The sequence below is a fragment of the Coturnix japonica genome, chromosome 27 (genome assembly GCF_054131305.1).
Source record: "Coturnix japonica strain WE chromosome 27, WE-NBRP24, whole genome shotgun sequence".
Taxonomy (NCBI): Eukaryota; Metazoa; Chordata; class Aves; order Galliformes; family Phasianidae; genus Coturnix; species Coturnix japonica.
The window spans coordinates 1,078,617-1,096,681 of record NC_140689.1 but is presented as its reverse complement, the minus strand read 5'-3'; the positions used below and the strand labels follow the sequence as shown (position 1 = coordinate 1,096,681).

Below are 18,065 nucleotides of genomic sequence, written 5' to 3'. Positions count from 1 at the left end.
ACGTGACTCACATCCCCCCCCTCCTCCATACGTGGGTGGTACCGAGGGGGCGTGGCCTCGCGCGAGGCGGCGGCGGGCGCAGGAGGCGGCAAGATGGCGGCGGCGGGGCCCGAGTCGGGGGGCAGCAGCGGCAGCAGCGGCGGCCTCGGGGGTACGGGGGGACTAAGGCCGGGCCCGGGGGCGGCGGGGGAGGCGGAGCTGAGAGCCGGAGGGACGAGGAGCGGCTGGTGGGGGGCGGGAGGGGATGTGGGAGTGGGGGGCCGGGCCGTGTGGGGGCTGAGGGACGTGCGGGTGTAGGCCCGGGCGGCGCTGATGGGGGAGGCCGGGCCCGGGCGGCGCTGAGCGGCCCATGAGGGGCCTATGGGGGGCGGTGTGGGCCGGGCTGGGGCCCGGGATGGTGCTGTGGGGTCGGGGGGGGGGTTGAGGTGACGGTCTCCCCCTGCCCGGTGGGGTGTCGCGGCCGTTGGGGGCTGTGGGGCCGTTTGGCACCGTGTGGGGGGGAGGGGGGTTGGTCACCATATAGTGATGTATGTGGGGGATATGGGGGGTGTGGGGCTGCCCTCGGCCCGGGGTAGGGATGATGGGGGGCACTTAGAGCTGCGATTCGGCCGTGTCAGTGTTGAGAGGGGGCTTACACTCCTTATTGCCTTCGAAGTTGGTGGTAATGGGTCTGGTTTAGGGATGCTGGACGTGGAACCGGAGTGATTTCTACCGCCGTCCCTGGCACAGAGCGCTGAGGCCGTTCCTGATTGCAGGGCAGAGCACGGAGAGCTTCTGGTTGCCCAAAGGGGGACGGCTGGGGGGCTGCTGCCCAGCGGGGCCTCATCTCGGCGGCCTCCTGGCATCGCGCTCCTCATTTGGAGCCTCTGGAAATGGGTCTGTGCCCCCTCCCCGCCCCCTTTGTTGGTGCTCCCTGCTGCTTCCACGGCGCTGTGAGGAATGGGGGGGTCCGTGGCTCTGCCGGCTCAGGGTGAAGCTGCTCTTTCTCCTCCCGCCGTGCTTTGAGTTCCCTTTGGGAGCTCGGAGATGTCACACATCTCACCTCTCTCACCCGGAGGAGGAGCTGCCGCCTCCATAAAGCTCAGAGAGCGTGGAGAGCTTCACATGGGATAGAAGTGCACGAGTCTCAACCTCTTCTCCCTCCCTGCTGGGATCTGCGCCGCCGTTTGCTTTGCAGGGCAGTCTGGTGTTGGTCAGGGTGTTTTTCCTGCTGGGTTTCAATCTTGGTGGCAGAGCTGCGTGATGTGAAGTGCGTTCACTTCGGCTGATCCCCAGCAGTGCAGCATTTAAAGCTCTCATCCCATCTCTGGGGCCTCTCTTAGACTAAAGGGGGCGGGGGGGGGGGGATGGTCGGTGGTTGTGGGGCTGATTGCTCTGGGTACGGGGCATTACTTTTTCTAATGCAAAATCTTAAAGCATCTCAGACCCCAGTGGATGTGGGGAAGGGATATGGGGCCGGGATGTGGGGCTGACTGTTCAGGGCACAAAGCTTTGCTTTCTCCATAGGTAAACCCTAAAGCCGGCCCCACAGCTCGGTGCCCCCCCTGGGCCGTGCGTGGTTCACCCCAGGGCTGATTACTCACAGAGTCTCGCAACTGAAATGACTGGGACGGAAGGATCGGGGCGTCCCACCCTTCCTGCTCCCGGGGAATCACACGGGGGAGGGTTTCTCCTTTTGCTTCTTTCACTTTGAAACGGCCCTTTGCCAAAAATGCTAATGCTGGATTTCGATCGTTTTGGTTCTTTGTGCTTTGTAAGGATGGAGCCTGGAGAGAGAGAGAGAGAGAGAGAGAGAGAGAGCTGGGAGTTCATTGTCACCCTTCTGGCCTTCGGGCCCCTCCCCGGCGGCCGCAGACAAAAGAATTGCTCTCAATGGCTCCATCCCTTTGGAGGAGGAAATCATCCCGGAGGGGTGAGAGCGGACAGCGGCTCATCCATATAGAAGAGGGGCAGAGCGAGTTCAGCAAGCAGGATGTCAGGGCGGCCCTTCATCTTATGTGGGGACGTCGGTGACTTCATGTTGCGTCTCTTTGAGCACACACAGACCTCCGGGTGGCCTTTAGGCAGCGTTGGGAGCTGCTCCCATTGGTGCTGAGCCGTGATCAGCCGGGCTGAGAGTGGGATGGAGACAAAGGAGAGCAGCCAGAGCGACAGAGGGGGGAGCTGCTGTGTGGGGCTGAATGGGAGCTCATCTATGGGGATAGGAGCCTCGTGGCTTTGGGGCCAGCGCTGACCCCGCATTGACCGGGGTTTCTCTTTGGAAAGTAAAAGCTGCTGCTTGTGTTGTCACAGCTCTGCTCTGCTCCCAGCACCGCACGGTGATTAATTGTTCCATCCCTATGGACTCTTGCCTCATTCACTCACTCACTCACAGGCTGCTCCCGGGGATCCCCTATGGCTGACCTACATTCCCAAAGCACCATCTGAGTCCTGCAGTGCTTCCCAGCGTTGGGATGCTCACAGCTCTGACTACAAACATCCCCATCCCTGAAGCCTCTCGGCTCAGCTCTGTGCACAGCAGGGCTGCCAGGGTGGCACTGCTGCCTTTCTTTCCCCATTCCTCTGCCTTTCTCGAGGACCAACCATCCCAAACCTGTTACCCACCTCTTTTTAACCTCTCTTTTTTTCCCCCTTGTTCAGATTTCAGCTTTTTATGCTGCTCGGTGGTGTCGTTCCGAAGAGGTTAGAAGCACTGCACTGCACACAGCACCTCCTGCGCGGTAACCGATGCCGTCCTCCCCAAACCATCACGGCTTTGGGGCCCCCATAACACGGTGCTCCCCAACCCAACGTGATATGGTTGCTGTGTGCTCTCCGTGCCCCTTGTTTGGCTTTGCAGAGAAGCCCTCCCTGCTGCAGCTCCACGCTCTGACCCCACTGGGTGCATCGTGGTGTCTCTGAGCTCTGTGCCGTATCCCGGACCGGTTGGGTGCTGGCTCCGTGTTTGGTTGTGCTGACGTTTTGGCTTGTTTATTTTTGTCTGAGAACAGCAGAATTGCAGCTAAACTCGGTTTGGCTTTAAATGTAGAGCTGCAGCGCTGAGAGTGTCATTGCTGTCCGTACTACATGCTGCTGTGCCTCCTGGTGGGTGCTGGGGCCACCAAAGCATCTCCCAGCCCCTCGGATGAGGTGCTGCGGCCATTTCTTGTGCTCAGCTTTGGTTTTTCCAGCTGTAACTCCCCATTGGGATGTACAGACATTGGGGCTGAAAATGCCCTCGGGCAGCTGCAGCTGGAGGAGCCACTGCTGCACCAAAGGGATTGAGCCCAACTTTGAGAGTGAAAGGAAAAGGTGGCTGTGATGGGGCAGGGCCAGTTGGGTTTTGGATGTGACCTTAACCTGAATCTGCTGTCTCTGTCCAGAGTGAACCCTTGGATCCCGCTGCTGTTTGTCAGCCTGGGTTGCAGTTGCAGTTGAGGGACTGTTTGGTTCAAACAGATCCAGAACTGTGTGCTCTCCTGAGCTGTGTTGCTGTGTTTTGCTTCTAGCTCTCACTTTAACACCTTTGCTTCTCCGAGCAGGCTCTGTGTGTGTGTGTGTGCAGGGGGAACGTGGCAAACAAAACCAGCTATAAAACTGAGGGAACCGAAGGCTGTTTGCATGGAAATCTCAGCCTTGCTCCTGCCCTCAGTGCTGTTGTGATCACTGCCTTGTTATGGTGGTGTTCCCAGGGACACCAACACAGCCTGGAGTCTCAGGGCCAGCCAGACCCCCCAGCAGCACCCTCTGAGCAAGCAGGGCTTGGATATGAGCTCATGGCTTGGCTTGTGTTCCCCCTCAGTGCTGCGGGGTTAAGGCAGCACAGTGAAGATCTGCTGCTCTGAGGGAGCTGTGGTTAAATCCTGATGGAACGAGGATTTGCATGGGTGATTAAATATTAACACAGCTAATCTCCGAGGGGATGAGGCTGCTGCTGCCGTTGCAGTGGGGTTGTTGGGATCTTGGGGGTTTTGGGCGGTTTCAGTTTACATTACTGACAAATTCAGTGTTTGAAAAGATGTAAATGAGATGTATTTGCTGTTGAACAGGTGCTGTATTGACATGGTTGGGATTTGGCAAGTGGGAAAGAATCAGTAGGGTTGCAAAAGACCTCTGAAATCATCAAATCCAGCTGTCAGCCCATCACCCTCCCCCCCACACTCACTCACAGAGGCACAGAATTGTTGAGGCTGAAGACATCAAAGACCAATGAGTCCAATACCAACCCATCCCCACCACTAACCACGTCCTGAATGGGATCAGAGGATCATAAGGGTTAGAAAAGACCTCCAAGATCAAGTCTGACCCCCAACCCATCCCCACTGTGCCCACTATCTGTGTCCCTAAGTGGGATCATGGGATCATTAGGGTTGGAATAGATATCCAAAGTCATCGAGCCCAACAACCAACCCATCCCCCACCATTCCCACAAGGAATTATAACCATTCCCACAAGGAATTACAGGGTCATGGAGAAGATCTCCAAGGGTAGGGCTGAAACATGGAGGTGTGAAAGGTCTCTGCTTCCATAGGGCTGAAACATGGGGGTCTATGTGCTGTAATGCTTATCCCGGTGCTGCTTGGCTGTGGGGATGCGTTGCAGTGGGGTTGTTGTGCTTGGGGTGTTGCTCTGGGTGCTGTCACAGCTCCCATACAAAACCCTGCTGTGCCTGAAGCAGGCAGAAGAAACAACAAGGAAATAGCAGCCAGGTCTGCCTGCTTTGGGCCCCAAACCGCTGTTCTCTGTGCCCACCGTTGGGCCTGGTCTGTCTGGCAGCTTTGAGGCACAGAGACACATCGCAGAGGGGTCCCTGTGCCCATAACCCCCCCCCCACCCAGACCCTCTGTTGGGAAGGAGCAGCTGTGTTTGGTGCTCCTCTGCTGCTGGATGTCTCTGGGATGCACAGAGCTGTGCTGCTGTGCGATGCCTGGTGCTGCTTCCCTCCTCCTGACTGCAGCTCTGTTTGTTCCCACAGGGCCGTCTGCCTTCAAGAAGTCACTCACCCCAGAGGTAAGTTTGTGGCCAAGAGGTGAAGTGCTGCTGGATGGCTCCAAACACCCAATTTCTGACTTGGAAATGGGACTGGGGAGGGAGCAGGGAAGCCAGGGGTAGCACAGCAGTGAGCGAAGCCTTTGGGTTCCCCCTGACAAGCCTCTCTGTGCTGGGACTGAGCCATCCAGCCAGCAGAGCAGCCAGCCCTGTGCTCTGTGCTGTAGTCAGCAGCGTGTGCTTAAACCAGAGAGGCAGCCAAGTGAGTTCTTGGGCCGTGAGTCAGGGCTGTGTGTGCAGCTTTCCTAAGCTGCTTCCGCAGGGAGCTGGCCTTGCTGGCAAGGAGGCGGTGGGGTGCTGGGCTTTGTGACAGCAGGGATGGTGAACAAAGCATCCCCCAGATGTGCTCAGTGCCCTGTGCTGGCTGCAGGTGCTGATGCTCATTGCTCCCCTGGGCACAGCACAGTCCTGGCTGTGTGGATGGCATTGCTGGAGTGGGTGCTTTGGGAACATGGTGTGTTTTGAACCACCCCCCCCTTCTTACCACCTTTTCCTCCATCCCAGATGCCGGGTTCCTCAGGGCAGCCAGGCTCCCAGACGATAAAGAAAGGGCACAGAGGAGTGGATTCTACAGGTGAAACCACTTATAAGAAGGTGAGAGATGTGCTGCATGGATCTCCTGCTCGGTGTAATGTGGATCCCAGCCTGGCTGGCTGTTGGGTGCTGCTGTGATGGCTACAATGGTCACTCAGAGAGAGCGTAGTGTAGTGGGCTGTGTGCTCCTCTTATAACCTTCAAAAGGAGAGGACTTCTGAGCACTGCCCACTGGCAGCACTTCCTAGGCCTCTTCTGCTCCTGGGGCACAGTCCTTCCTGCAGATCTCGTGGCATTCCTGGAATGTGCTTTACAAAGGGGAGATTGTTTGGGGGCTTCGTCACTGCGGCTGTTCTGTAGATGCTGCTTCCACTTCACTGGGCTTCACGGGGACAGTGGCTTCCTCTGATGTGAGTTTGGCTCTGGGGGGGGAGGTGGAGCAGATGAGGGCTCACTGCACTTGGTGCAGGCAATTCTTCTCATCCAGATCTCTACCCCAGAGCTGTTCTGGTCAGGATGTGGAGTGCAGGGCAGGAGTTGGAGCTGTGCTGCTCCTGCTAAGCCAAGTTGTATTGCACTGTCTGTCCTGCACCGACTACTGGCTTCACGTTCACTGCCTTCTGGTTCCATGTGAAACCCGGGGATGGAGGTTGGGCAGCAATGGGAGGAGAACAGAACAGAAACTGCCACCAAATACCTGAAGTGTTTTCTTTGCGAGGGCCCCTGGAGCTGCATGGACCGATCTGGGAATGAGATTACTGGGCAGGCTGCCTTTTTTCCATCCCTTCTTTTTCCAGGGGTGGCGAGTTGTTTTTCTAGCGTTCTTTCCCCCGTGGAAGTGATGATAAACAGGCGGCCAGCTGCTGCTCGGCCCGGCTCGCTGCCGGATGGAGGAGGGAAGCAGTTGTTCCTTGGCAACGTGGCTCTGTGCTGTTGTGCTCTCACCAGCGAGGCAGCAGCACAGACAGGGCTGAGCTGAGAGCTGTGGTCAGGCAGCACAGGGTGGGGGGGGAAGGAATTGCATTCTTCCTCCCTCCCCTAGGAAACCAAAGGAAATGGGGAATGCAGGCAGGTAGCTGGAGAGGAGCGGGGTGTTGTGGGTTGTTGGGCTGCTTTGGGAAGGGCAGTGTGAGTTGGTGGCTCGAGGTTAGGTCATGTGCTGCACAGAGGAGAACTCCTGATGTCAGCAGCTGTTCAGGAACACAGGCTGGCATTGTTCTGGGCCAGCTCATGCATGGGGTGCAGGAGTGGCTGCCAATCTGCACTCCTTATTTTGACATGATAGCGAACTTTAAGGCTAAAGAGCCCCAGCCTGGCACCAGTCAGGAGAGCGGTGTGTGCTGTGTGCTCTGCAGCCCCACTGAGCTGCTGTCTGCTGTGTTTGGTGACAGGGGAACGAGGTCAGCACCCCTCTAAGCGCAGGGTGTGGGGGAGCAATGAAATTGCAGCTCAGGTCCTTCACAGTTCAGCCAGAACTGGGCAGAATGTTACTGGGGTGGGTGCAGGGAGGTGTTCCTCCTGCTGCTGATCCCTGCCCAGTGCAGGCTGCCCTGGGACAGAGCCAGAGAGTGGTGCTGCTCATTGAGAAGGAAACCAGCAGGTAGAGGTGGTGGCTGTGGAGTGCCCCGCTGACATGCTGAGCATGGAGCTTTCTTTCCTTTACCTCCTTTCATTCCTCTTCCCAGTCGGCCACTTATGTTGCCTAACTTGTTCTCTCTGCTCCTCCAGACAACGTCATCAGCCTTGAAAGGCGCCATCCAGCTGGGCATCACTCACACGGTTGGGAGCTTGAGCACTAAACCCGAAAGAGATGTTCTCATGCAAGATTTCTACGTAGTAGAAAGTATTTTCTTCCCAAGGTCAGTGTTTGCTTTCTTCCTCCCTGTTGTGTTTTAGCAGCCATAGCAGCGTTAAGTCCCCAGCCCTGCTCATGTTTAGGAAGCAGCAGCAGAGCTGGAGGAGCAGTGCTGAGCAGAGGCACTGCGTGCAGAGCAGCTCTGTTTCTGCTGTGACCCCCATAGGTCTGTTGAACAAATGCAGCTGTGCTGCTGTGTGCCTCTCTGCATCCTTCCACAGTGGGTCCGTTCTGCCCCTGGGCTGCATTTAGGGTTAGAGTGGGCTTCGCTTCTCAGATAGACCCATAATATGTGATGCAAACCCATGTGTGTCCTTCTCTCCTCGAGCAGTGAAGGCAGTAACCTCACCCCAGCTCACCACTACAACGATTTCCGGTTTAAAACCTACGCCCCGGTGGCCTTCCGATATTTCCGGGAGCTGTTTGGGATCCGGCCGGACGATTACCTGGTATGGCACTGCTGGGGGGGCTTTGGGGTGGGGGGTTGTGCTCTATCTCTGCTCAGAGCTGTGGGGAGCTCTATAAGCACAGCAGTGGATGCTGCTGTGTTCCACCTCTGCTTTTCTCCTCTCCCCCTCAGTACTCGCTCTGCAGTGAGCCCCTCATTGAGCTCTCAAACTCTGGGGCCAGTGGATCCCTCTTCTACGTGTCCAGTGACGACGAGTTTATCATCAAGACAGTTCAGCACAAAGAGGCAGAGTTCTTGCAGAAGCTGCTGCCTGGCTACTATATGGTAAGTGAGGCCAGGAGGCTTCCTTTGCACATAACACTTCATGCTCCCTGCTAACCTGTGTGCCCTGAGCCTAGCACAGGGTCCTGCGTGTCCCCATGTGTGTGAGCAGGGAGTTCTTATGCACTCATGGGCTGATCTGACCCTCAGCTTTGCAGTGAGATGTTAACAGTGGGCAGCACCAGCCTGTACCCCCCCCTCCCCACCCTCATCCCTTTGTTTCTGTGGCAAATGCTTTGAACTGCTGCCTGCCCTGCTGGGAGGAGTGAGCAGCTCTGCTGGGTGGAATGGGAATAGCCAGGCTGAAGGCATTTCTGTGTCTTTGGTTCTTCTAGAACTTGAATCAGAACCCAAGGACACTGCTGCCCAAGTTTTATGGCTTGTACTGCGTCCAAGCCGGGGGCAAAAACATCCGCATTGTGGTGATGAACAACCTGCTGCCACGCTCTGTCAAGATGCACCTCAAATACGACCTGAAGGGCTCCACCTACAAACGCAGAGCATCCCAGAAGGAGAGGGAGAAGGTTTTCCCCACCTACAAGGACTTGGATTTTATGCAGGACGTCCCCGACGGCCTCTTCTTAGACTCAGACATGTATAATGCTCTGTGCAAAACATTGCAGAGAGATTGTTTGGTAAGTGTGGGGTCTGAGAGGAGTTCTTTTTGAACCTTTGTGTGAAGGAGGGGCTGGCACCCAGCAGTCCTGCATCCTCTCCCAGGGGTGCTGGCTGGACACTGTACTGTTTGGCAGCACTGTGGGCTGGAAGCTGTTTGCCCTCTCCCTGTGCCAGGCCTGCAGGGTCAGTGGGCTCAGCTCTGAGAGTGCCAGCAGCTGTGCAAGAGTGCTGTCCCTGCTCTGAGTCCTCCTGCAGGCATTCCTGGTGCTCCCTTTGCCATCTGCAGATGAGCTGGCAGAGGCAGGCTGTGGGTTAAAAGCTGTGCTGGGGGCGTCCAGGCGGCACCACTGGCACTGCTGTGTGTGCCCTCTCAGCAGCTTGATGGGGCTCACAGTGGCAATGAGCCTTTGTTCGCTTTTTGCCCAGGTCCTGCAGAGCTTTAAAATCATGGATTACAGTTTGCTGGTGGCAATCCATAACATGGATCTGGCGCAGAGGGAGCACACGATGGCAGACGGGATGTCCCAGGCCGACACGAGGCGACCCGCAGCACAGAAAGCTCTGTATTCCACTGCCATGGAGTCCATCCAGGGGGAGGCCCGGAGGGGAGGCACCATAGAGACAGATGACCAGTGAGTGTGTGCTGCTCTGCTTCAGGGCATCTGGGTTTTTGGGGTGCCCACTGCTTGCTGGCAGCCTCAGATCGCTGCTTCCTTTGGCTCTAAAAGAGAAAGTGATGGACTCCTCAGCAGGGTCTGTGTGGCAGGATGAGGGGAAACAGTTCCCAGCTAAAAGAGGAAGGCTTTGGCAGAGCACAGTAAAGACAGTGGTTATGAGAAGGACAATGAGGTGCTGGCACAGGATTCCCAGAGGTGTGAGGGTGGTGGTGCCCCATTCCTGCAGACCCCCATGGGCAGGCTGGTGAGCTGTGAGTGCAGATGGAGCTGTGGGTGCCCCTGTTCATGGAGGGGGGGGGGATGAGGTGCCCTTTCAGGATCTCTTTCAGCTCCAGCCATTCTGTGATTTCATGCTGTGGTTGATCCCTGCTGCCACCACCCCTGCAGGCAGCAGCAGCAGCTCCCTGCAGCTGCTTGGTCTCCTCATGGGCGGGTTGGGATCAGTCTGCAACAAAACTGCACAGCAGGGATTGGCTTTGGGCAGGTGGAGCAAACCTCACCAACACACGCTGTGCTGTCCTTGCAGGATGGGGGGCATTCCTGCCCGCAACGCCAAGGGGGAGAGGCTGCTCCTCTATGTCGGCATAATTGATGTGCTGCAGTCCTACAGGTAGGGCAGTCTGAGGGGGGGGCCGTGTGTGACCTGGGGGGCACAGCTTTGTGCTGCTGGCTGTGCTGCTGTGTGGAGAACTGCCTTTCCAAGGGAGTTAAGATGTGTCTTGTTGTCTGCCTTTACTTCTCTGTTGTTGTTTTCTTGAAGTTGGGTGTTTGGGGATCGGTTTCCAGGTCTTGTTTACTGCATTTACCTCCTGTTCCCAGGAGGGATTGCCTCTGACTGGGGTTATTTCTGTGCTCAGTGGGTTGTTGTATGCAGGAAGCAGTGAAGAGAAAACAAACAGTGGCTTAGAATGGCCACAGCCACTGCTCGGGTGCTGCTGGTCAGAGGAGAAGCTCAGCGCTGTGCAGCCACCACACTGTGCACAAATAGGTGTGACATCTGCTCTTTGTTCTTTGCTTTGTCAGATTTGTGAAGAAGCTGGAGCACTCGTGGAAGGCCCTTGTGCACGACGGGGTAAGCAGCAAGCACAGCACCTTCCCTTGTTCAGCTCGCTGTGGCCATTCTGCACTGTGCCCTGGATTTCCAAGGGCTCAGTGTGTTTCTCTTCTACATGAAAGCAGTAGTGCCCGGGTGCCTGGAAGTGTTCCCAGGCCAACATAGGTCAGGGCTGGGGGAGGCTGCTGCTAACTGCCATCACTGACTAGTGCAGATTCCCACACTGCTCATCCCTTTCAGGACACCGTATCCGTGCACAGACCCAGCTTCTATGCTGAAAGATTCCAGCGCTTCATGTGCAACACAGTGTTCAAGAAGATACCCTGTAAGTACTCCATGTGGGGTGCTGCTGTGCCTGGCTTCGTGCTCAGCAGCTGGGACTGGGGAGGGTGGCACAGCAGTGTGTGAGGACATGAGGGATCCTGCTGTGCTGGGTTCCCTCCTCCTTCCTCCTGTGTTGTTCTTGCTTTGCAAACGTGGCCGCACGGAGCTGCTTCACCCATCAGTGTGTCCCCGTTTGCCAGCTGGGACATGGCCGTGTTGGATCTCTTCCTCCTGAGCTGTGTGCAGTAGCGAGGCTCTGCCTTGTTGTGTTTTTGTCTTGAAGTGAAGCCATCCCCTTCCAAGAAGAGCCGCTCTGGCACCGCGGTTCCTCGACGGAGCTGTCAGGGAGGAGTTCCTTCCCAGCTGCACGTGTCGTGTGAGGCAAAAGCACAAGTCACAACAGAGGCAGACGTGGAACAAGGTTGGTGTCTGGGCTGGGGGGAGAGAAACGCCTCCCAGGTGTTCCTCAGCTTGCTGAGCTTTGGCATGGCAGAGCTTTCTTTGCAGCACTGCTTTGGCCTCTTGGAAACAGCCCAGGGCTGGTCCTGCAGTGCTCACAGGTCTGAGATGTCGTGGGTGGGATCCACATCCCGTGGTTACGTGGGGCTGTGCCTGCACCACTCGTGCAGGTGGTGGAACAGTGTGTATTTCTACTCAGGTTCCCACCTCGGTCGCCCGGATCTCCTGCCCAGGACTCTGCCAGTGGATGAAGCCAACAGTGATTCCGTCGCCACCACTTTGTCCACCTCTTCCTTGGGCAGCGGAGGTCTCCACTCACCTGCAAACAGGTGTGGCTCTGGGGGGGTCCCTGGCATGAGCAGCCCCTGTGCAGTGAGTGAGCTCAGTGCTGTCGGTTTGAGCATGTGTGAGGAGGGAGCATTGTCACATCCCACATGCAGACCTTTGCGGACACCATGATTTTGCATCTCTGCTTGGGCTGTGCGGCTGTCCCAGCAGCTTTTAGTTCCTTGTGTGTTCTGTGCTTGGTGGGCTCTTCCTGGAGCTGAGATAATTGTGCTGGTTATGACGATGAATATGGCGCTGCCAGGATGTGCACCAGGAGCAGCAGCGCGGTGCTGGAGGGCATGGGTTACATACAGGGCTGTATGTGTCTCTGGGTGCCCCTGGAGCTGCAGTGCATGGCTGAGGAGCAGATGGCTGCCATGGAGTTTTCCCTTTGTTGCCCAGTGGTGAGAACTGAGGGTTATGAGGAGGAGCTGTGGTCAGAGCACGATCCCATGCATAGAAGTTTAGAGGTGGTCACTTCTCTTTCTGGAAGCCATTGTAACCCATTTTCTTTATTCCTACACTGCGGCACTGATGGAAGCGTCTGCTCTGTCCTCAGCTGCAGGAGGATGAGATACAATTGTAATCTACACCTTTTATTCCCTCTCTAAAACCTGTAAAATTCACTGTAGGGATCCTAAACCAGAGCTGCTCCTTCCCAGTCCGTCTGCATGCCCGAGGAGTTCTGTGTCCTTAACTATGGGTGTCTCTCCTTCAATCTCTGTGTAGGTCAGTGGGCGTGCAGGTGCACAAAGCCGACAGCTCAGCAAAGGATTGCACTAGGACTGCTGACTTCCTGTCTAGGTGAGGGAGGAACCTCGCTTTGCCGGAGGGCTTCTCCCATCCGGAGGGTGTAATTGGGGAGATGTGCCCCGAGGTTCTGCCTTGTGCTGCCCGTGGTTCTCCCTGGGTGCTGTGCCCTGCAGGCAGCTGAGCATTGTGCCACTGAGCCCTGCTGGCAGCAAGGGGTGCTGGATATGGAGCAGGCAGTTTTCTCTCATGAAGGGGGATCCTGAGGACCATGAGATCTCGCCAGAGGCTCGAGTCCATTCTGGTGACTTTGGGAGAGTTGCAGAGCTCTGGAAACCCCGAGAGGGACAGAAGGAGTTGACAGGTGCTGTTCTGGACCAACAACATCCGTCATTGGAAGGGGGTTAGAGAGGAACGTCTGAGGAAGCAGTTGGTCTGAAGGGCTTTTTGCCACTCTTGGGGGGAGAACCTGAAGTGAGTGAGCCCAGCAGGGTGCAGCGGGCAGGCAAGGGCCAGCCTGCTCCAGAGCTGCTTTAGTGCAGCAGCAGCATGCCCTGCTGCAAAGCTCCAGGCTGCAGAGGAGGGTGTGACACTGAGCAAGGGATGGATGCTGCTCGTGATGCCCATCTGTCAGATCAGACATGGGTGAGTCCTGTTTCATGCAGAGAGAGAGGGGAGCTCGATGCATGTGGTCCCTTGGGATGCCCTGGGGATGCAGTGAGGTGAATGCTGCCCTCATTGCTTCTCTTGGAGCACTGCTGCAGCTGGGAGTGGTGCTGGGATCAAAGCTGAGGGCTGATGGTGTGTTCAGCAGCTGGATTGCACAGCTTGTGCCAATGAGCATCTGAACAGCACTGACTCAAATGAGATGGCCAGAAAGGGTCCGCCTGCAGTCGGAGATAGGACTCAGCACTGGGTAACTCTTGAGTCTGGTCAGGTTGATGGTTGAACTTGATCACCACGAGGGTCTTTTCCAATCTATTGTTTCTGAGCCTGATTCTGTGTTCATGGTGCTTTGAAGCACGCTTGGTTCTGAGATATATGGGAGCCCTGTGCTCCAGCCCAGCTCTGTCATTCAGCTTCCAGCGTAGGGTCCTGAGATTTGAGGCCTTCAGCCACCAGCATGAGCCACTGGGAGCATCAGCTGCTGGGCTGCAGCCCCTGGTGAAGAGCTCTGGGGATGGTTGGGTTGCATTTGAGGAGGACATCTTAGTGCCATGAGCACTGGGATTGTCCCCAATCGAGTCCTGGGGGGGCACACACTGTAACCAACACCGAGCATCCCATCCGAATGGAGAGGTTGTGGCTCTATAGGATACAGCTCCATGGGGTACATCCTGTAGGATGTCACTCCCATTCACTGCACGAGAGCTTTGCCAGCAGCTTTTCCCACAGCAGTGCCCTGGTGCAGTGCCTGGCACTCATCTCAGCACTGTGGCCTCTATGTCCCCTTGCTGCTTTCCCCCCAGACCCTCATCACAACGATGCGGTGCTCACGGGCTCCATGGCAGTTCTGGCAGGGGGTGCTCACCTCACTGGCCTTGGTTGGATGTCCAGGTGTTGCAGCTCAGTTCTAACCCCTTCCATGGGGTGCTCTGCTGTGTGCTGGGCGCAGCAAGAGAAGGTGACTTTATGTGATCGCTCCCATTTAAATGTTGCTCCATAGCTCTTCCCCTTCTGTTTCCCTCACAGCTCCCCAGGACCGTCCGTCCCTGAGCACTCCTCGGAGCTGAGGGAGCAGCTGGAAGAGCTGCAGGAGACAGAGATCAGCTTTGTGAGTGCCCTTGGAGGAAGGGGCTGAGTGGCTGTGTGGGGGGGTGGGGGAAGTCGGGGGGGGCAGATCCCCATCCTCCTGTGTGCATGATGGTCTCATCTACCCCGTACCACGTGCAGCCAGGCAGTGCCCACTGCCCCACAGTGGTTAAAGCAGGAGGTGAAGCAGAGGTGCTGCTCTCCTGGGCACCCAGAGTGATCAGGTGGTGGGGATAAGAGCTAGACACAGCCTTTCTAAGGCCAATAAATGCTTGCAGAGCCCCCCAGACCATGGAGAGGTGGTGGTTGGGGAGCACCACCTTTGCCCTGTGTGTCAGTCCAGGCAGCAGAGCCCTGCTGCTGCTCTTCCCCCCTCATCTCCCTCTCTTTTCTCATTGCAGTGAGGCAGCACTGAGCCAACGATGGGAGCGGATGTTCCGTGCTCTGCGTGGTCTCTGCGCTCCGAGGAGTGCTCAGCCCCGTTGCTGACCTTTTGTGGTTTTTAGTTTGTTGTTTTTTATTTTGGTTTTGGGTTTTTTTGTTTTGTTTTGTTCTTTTCTTTTGAAGTATTACCTGGATAGAAAGCTGAGAGCCAGCAGAGCCAGGCTGCAAGGTGCAGGCAGCCGAGCAGATTGGATCAGCACAGCCCGCCATGCACTGTGCTGCTACCTGAACCCAGCAGGGCCTGAGCAGCCAGCTGGGGGGAGAGGAGGAGGAAGAGGAGGAACTGCTTCATGTGGTCCGAAGGCCTTTGGAAAAGGGATCTGACTTCCAAGGTGTTCATTGTTCAATGCTGCCGCTGCAGAACACGCAGCCTATGGGAGTTGTGTCCTCCCCGGGGCAGTTTTGACACGGAGCAACGTGTTCATCTTTTGTATTTCCAACGAGTTTTTAATGTCGGCGTCAGTTCAGCTGCAGCCCTTCCCCTCTGCATTGCGCTGCACTGCAGCTCTGCTCCGTGTGACCCACAAGCGGGACGTCCTGTGGAGCTCTGAGCAGGAGAACCGGCGTCCCCTCAGTGTCCCTTTGCGGATGGAGATCTCTGCGCTGAGCTCAGCTTTGGGAATCCAGCACCATTTGTTCAGCAAACAGCCACAACCCGGCAGCCCCGACGTTGGGGCTGAGCTGCATTTTGCTGCTCAAACACTTGTTTTGGTTTTATATGCTAGGAAAGGAAGCGACTCCACCCTGCGTTCCCCATGGGTTGGAATCCTCCATTGGTTTTTCTTCTTTTTATATATATCTATATATATATATATTGGGGAACAAAAAAAAAGAAGCAAAGGGATGTATTTGTGCCCCTGCAGAGCAACACGAGGGGTTGCTGTGTGCAGAGGAAGCCAGGAATGTGATGGTGCAGATGGGGGGGATGCTTTGTGCTGCCATTTTGGTGCCGATTCCCTCCCATCTCCCACCTGATATTTTTGTAAGGAAAAACAAAACCACCCTCTGAAAACAACCCCAAACCCAACCCCCAAACCCAACCAACCCTTTTTGGGATGTTATATTTCTTAGCTTTGTTTGAAAATACCCAACGGAATGGCCTTATTCTCTGGGTTATCCATACCCAGAACGGGGTTCTGCGGCTCCCGGTGCCCCCCGGGGCTGTCCCACGCTGACCCCGTCCAGCTCTGGGAGGAAGGTGGGCTCTTCCCCCACTGCTCCCCTCCCCTACAGCCGAAATAACTGTCTATATTAGACGCTGTTCTTACCTTCCCTCCCATCTCCTGTAATGGTTCGGGTTTCTTGTTTTATTATTATTATTTTGTTGTTTTTACCAGGAGGGAAGAAAACCAATCCCCCCCACCCCCCCTATTCTTTTATTCCTATGGTTTAATATTTATGAAGTTGTATTTAAGTGGTTTTGTTTCGCTTTATTTGTTTTCCGGGGTTAGTCATACAGCAGTAGGGAGATTTGGGGGGGAGGGTTGTTTCTATATGGGATCTTCTGACCTTCGCTTTGTAATGGGTTTAATGGATTTAATGGGTTTTCAGAACAACTGCCTTTTTTTTTTTTTTTTTTTTTTTTTTTTTGCATCTGGAAGTGGCGACAACCGCTGTTAAAATGGCTCCTGAACCCCCCCGCGGGGCCCTTCTGCAGCGGGAAGGGCTGTGGGACCGTCCAGTGGATCCTGGAATCAGTTGGTGGATTCTGGGAGCGTCCAAATAGATCCTAGGAACGTCCAATGGATCCTGGGAGCATCCAAATGGATCCTGGAATCAATTGATGGATCCTGGGAGCATCCAACGGATCCTGGGAGCATCCAACGGATCTTGGAATCAATTGATGGCTCTTGGGAGAATCCAATGGTTTTTGGAATCAATTGATGGCTCCTGGGAAGCATCCAGTGGCTCCTGGAATCAATTGATGGATCTTGGGAGCATCCAGTGGATCTTGGGAGCATCCAATGGCTCTTGGGAGAATCCATTGGTTCTTGGAATCAATTGATGGATCCTGGGAGCATCCAACAGATGCTGGAATCAATTGATGGCTCTTGGGAGCATCCAGTGGCTCCTGGAATCAATTGATGGCTCTTGGGAGCATCCAATGGCTCCTGGAATCAATTGATGGATCCCCAGCCTCATCCAATGGATCCTGGCCCCCGATGATGGATTCTGGGGCCATCAAATGGATCCTAGCATGGACTTAAGGATCCTGACCCCAGCTGATGGGTCCTGGCATGGGTTAATGGATCCTGGGACCATCACCTGGATCCTGGGACTGCCCGATGGGTCTTGGAATGGGTTGATGGATCCTGCCATCACTCAGTGGATCCTGTCATGGACTTAAGGATGCTGACCCTTAGGTGATGGATCCTGGCACCACATGATGCATTCTGGGATCATCAAATGGATCCTAGGGCCATCTGATTGATCCTGGAACGGGTTGATGGATGCTGGCATCACCCAATGGATCCCTGGCACAGACTTAAGGATCTTAGCCCCAGGTGTTGGCTCCTGGCACCACATGATGCATCTGACCCCATGTGATGGATCCCAGCACCTTCCTAATGGATCCAGTACTACCTGATGGATCCTGGCATGGACTTAAGGATGCTGGTGGATCCTGGCATGGGCCAATGGATCCCAGCACCTCCTGACGGATCAGGTCTCAGGTCATGGATCCCAACACCACCTGTTGGATTCAGGCCCTTGTGGTCCCTTGGCACTGGGAAGGCCCTGTCCGTGTCCCCATGGAGCTGCTCGTGCCGTGTTGTGGACGTTGTTGTGTTATCTCTGTACTGTTTCGCCCTCAGGGCCGTTCTATGGTTACCACGGCCCCCAATACAGCGCGTGCTCCTGCAGCCATCTGCCTCCACGCCTGCTCTGTGGGAATAGGGGCTATGGGGGGGATGTTGTGGTGTGTCCGCCATTGCCCTGGGGCTGTGGGGTGGGTTCTGAAGGGCCTCAGTGCCCCTTTGTGGGGGTCTGGAGTGACCCTGGGGAGGGAATGCAGCTGTTGGGGGATTTGTGTCTGCCATTGAGCACGGTGTGGGTTCAGAGCATGGGTTGGGTTGGAAGGGGCTTCTGGAGACCTTTTGGTCCCACTTCTCACGATGAACTGGGACAAGGTCCCTTCAATCCCAAACTCTTCTGTGCTTTTATGGTGGGGAGGTTGACCTTCAAGGACCTTACCAGTCTGCCCACCCCATATTTGACCTTCAAGGACCCTTCCAACCCGTGCCCCCCCAGTTCTGTGGATGATCATTAAGATCAGAGGATGATGTTTAAGGACCCTTTCAATTCCCTCACCCCATATTTGACCTTCAAGGACCCTTCCAACCTCACCCCTCCATATTTGACCGTCAAGGTTCCTTCCAGTCTCATCCCTCCATATTTGACCTTCAAGGACTCTTCCAACCTGCCCCCCTCCAGTTCTGTGGATGATCATTAAGATCACAGGTTCGGAGGTTGACGTTTAAGGACCCTTTCAATTCCCCCACCCCATATTTGACC

General features: G+C 55.7%; 1 protein-coding gene across 7 annotated transcripts; it reads left to right on the top strand.

Moving 5' to 3' along the window:
* The first annotated feature begins 9 nt into the window (after positions 1-9).
* PIP5K1A (phosphatidylinositol-4-phosphate 5-kinase type 1 alpha) lies at positions 10-17,413 on the top strand. 7 transcript variants are annotated; one of them, XR_014937545.1, is made up of 17 exons: positions 26-151; positions 2,641-2,682; positions 4,955-4,989; positions 5,533-5,622; positions 7,291-7,421; positions 7,749-7,866; positions 7,998-8,150; positions 8,483-8,782; positions 9,192-9,397; positions 9,969-10,052; positions 10,466-10,514; positions 10,737-10,821; positions 11,104-11,241; positions 11,479-11,608; positions 13,826-13,913; positions 14,049-14,130; positions 14,510-15,414. XR_014937545.1 is itself a non-coding variant. In XM_085524722.1 (17 exons), exons 1-17 carry the CDS (start codon positions 94-96, stop codon positions 14,510-14,512), a joined length of 1,779 nt encoding a protein of 592 aa, XP_085380848.1. In that variant the 5' UTR covers positions 26-93; the 3' UTR covers positions 14,513-17,413. The 7 variants fall into 7 exon arrangements, 6 of the variants coding, with proteins under 6 accessions (XP_015740165.2, XP_085380850.1, XP_085380848.1 ...); XM_085524722.1 differs by lacking the exon at positions 13,826-13,913 and adding an exon at positions 12,336-12,410 and having other exon boundaries at positions 14,510-17,413; XM_015884679.3 differs by lacking the exons at positions 2,641-2,682; positions 13,826-13,913 and adding an exon at positions 12,336-12,410 and having other exon boundaries at positions 10-151; positions 14,510-17,413.
* The last annotated feature ends 652 nt before the right edge of the window (positions 17,414-18,065 follow it).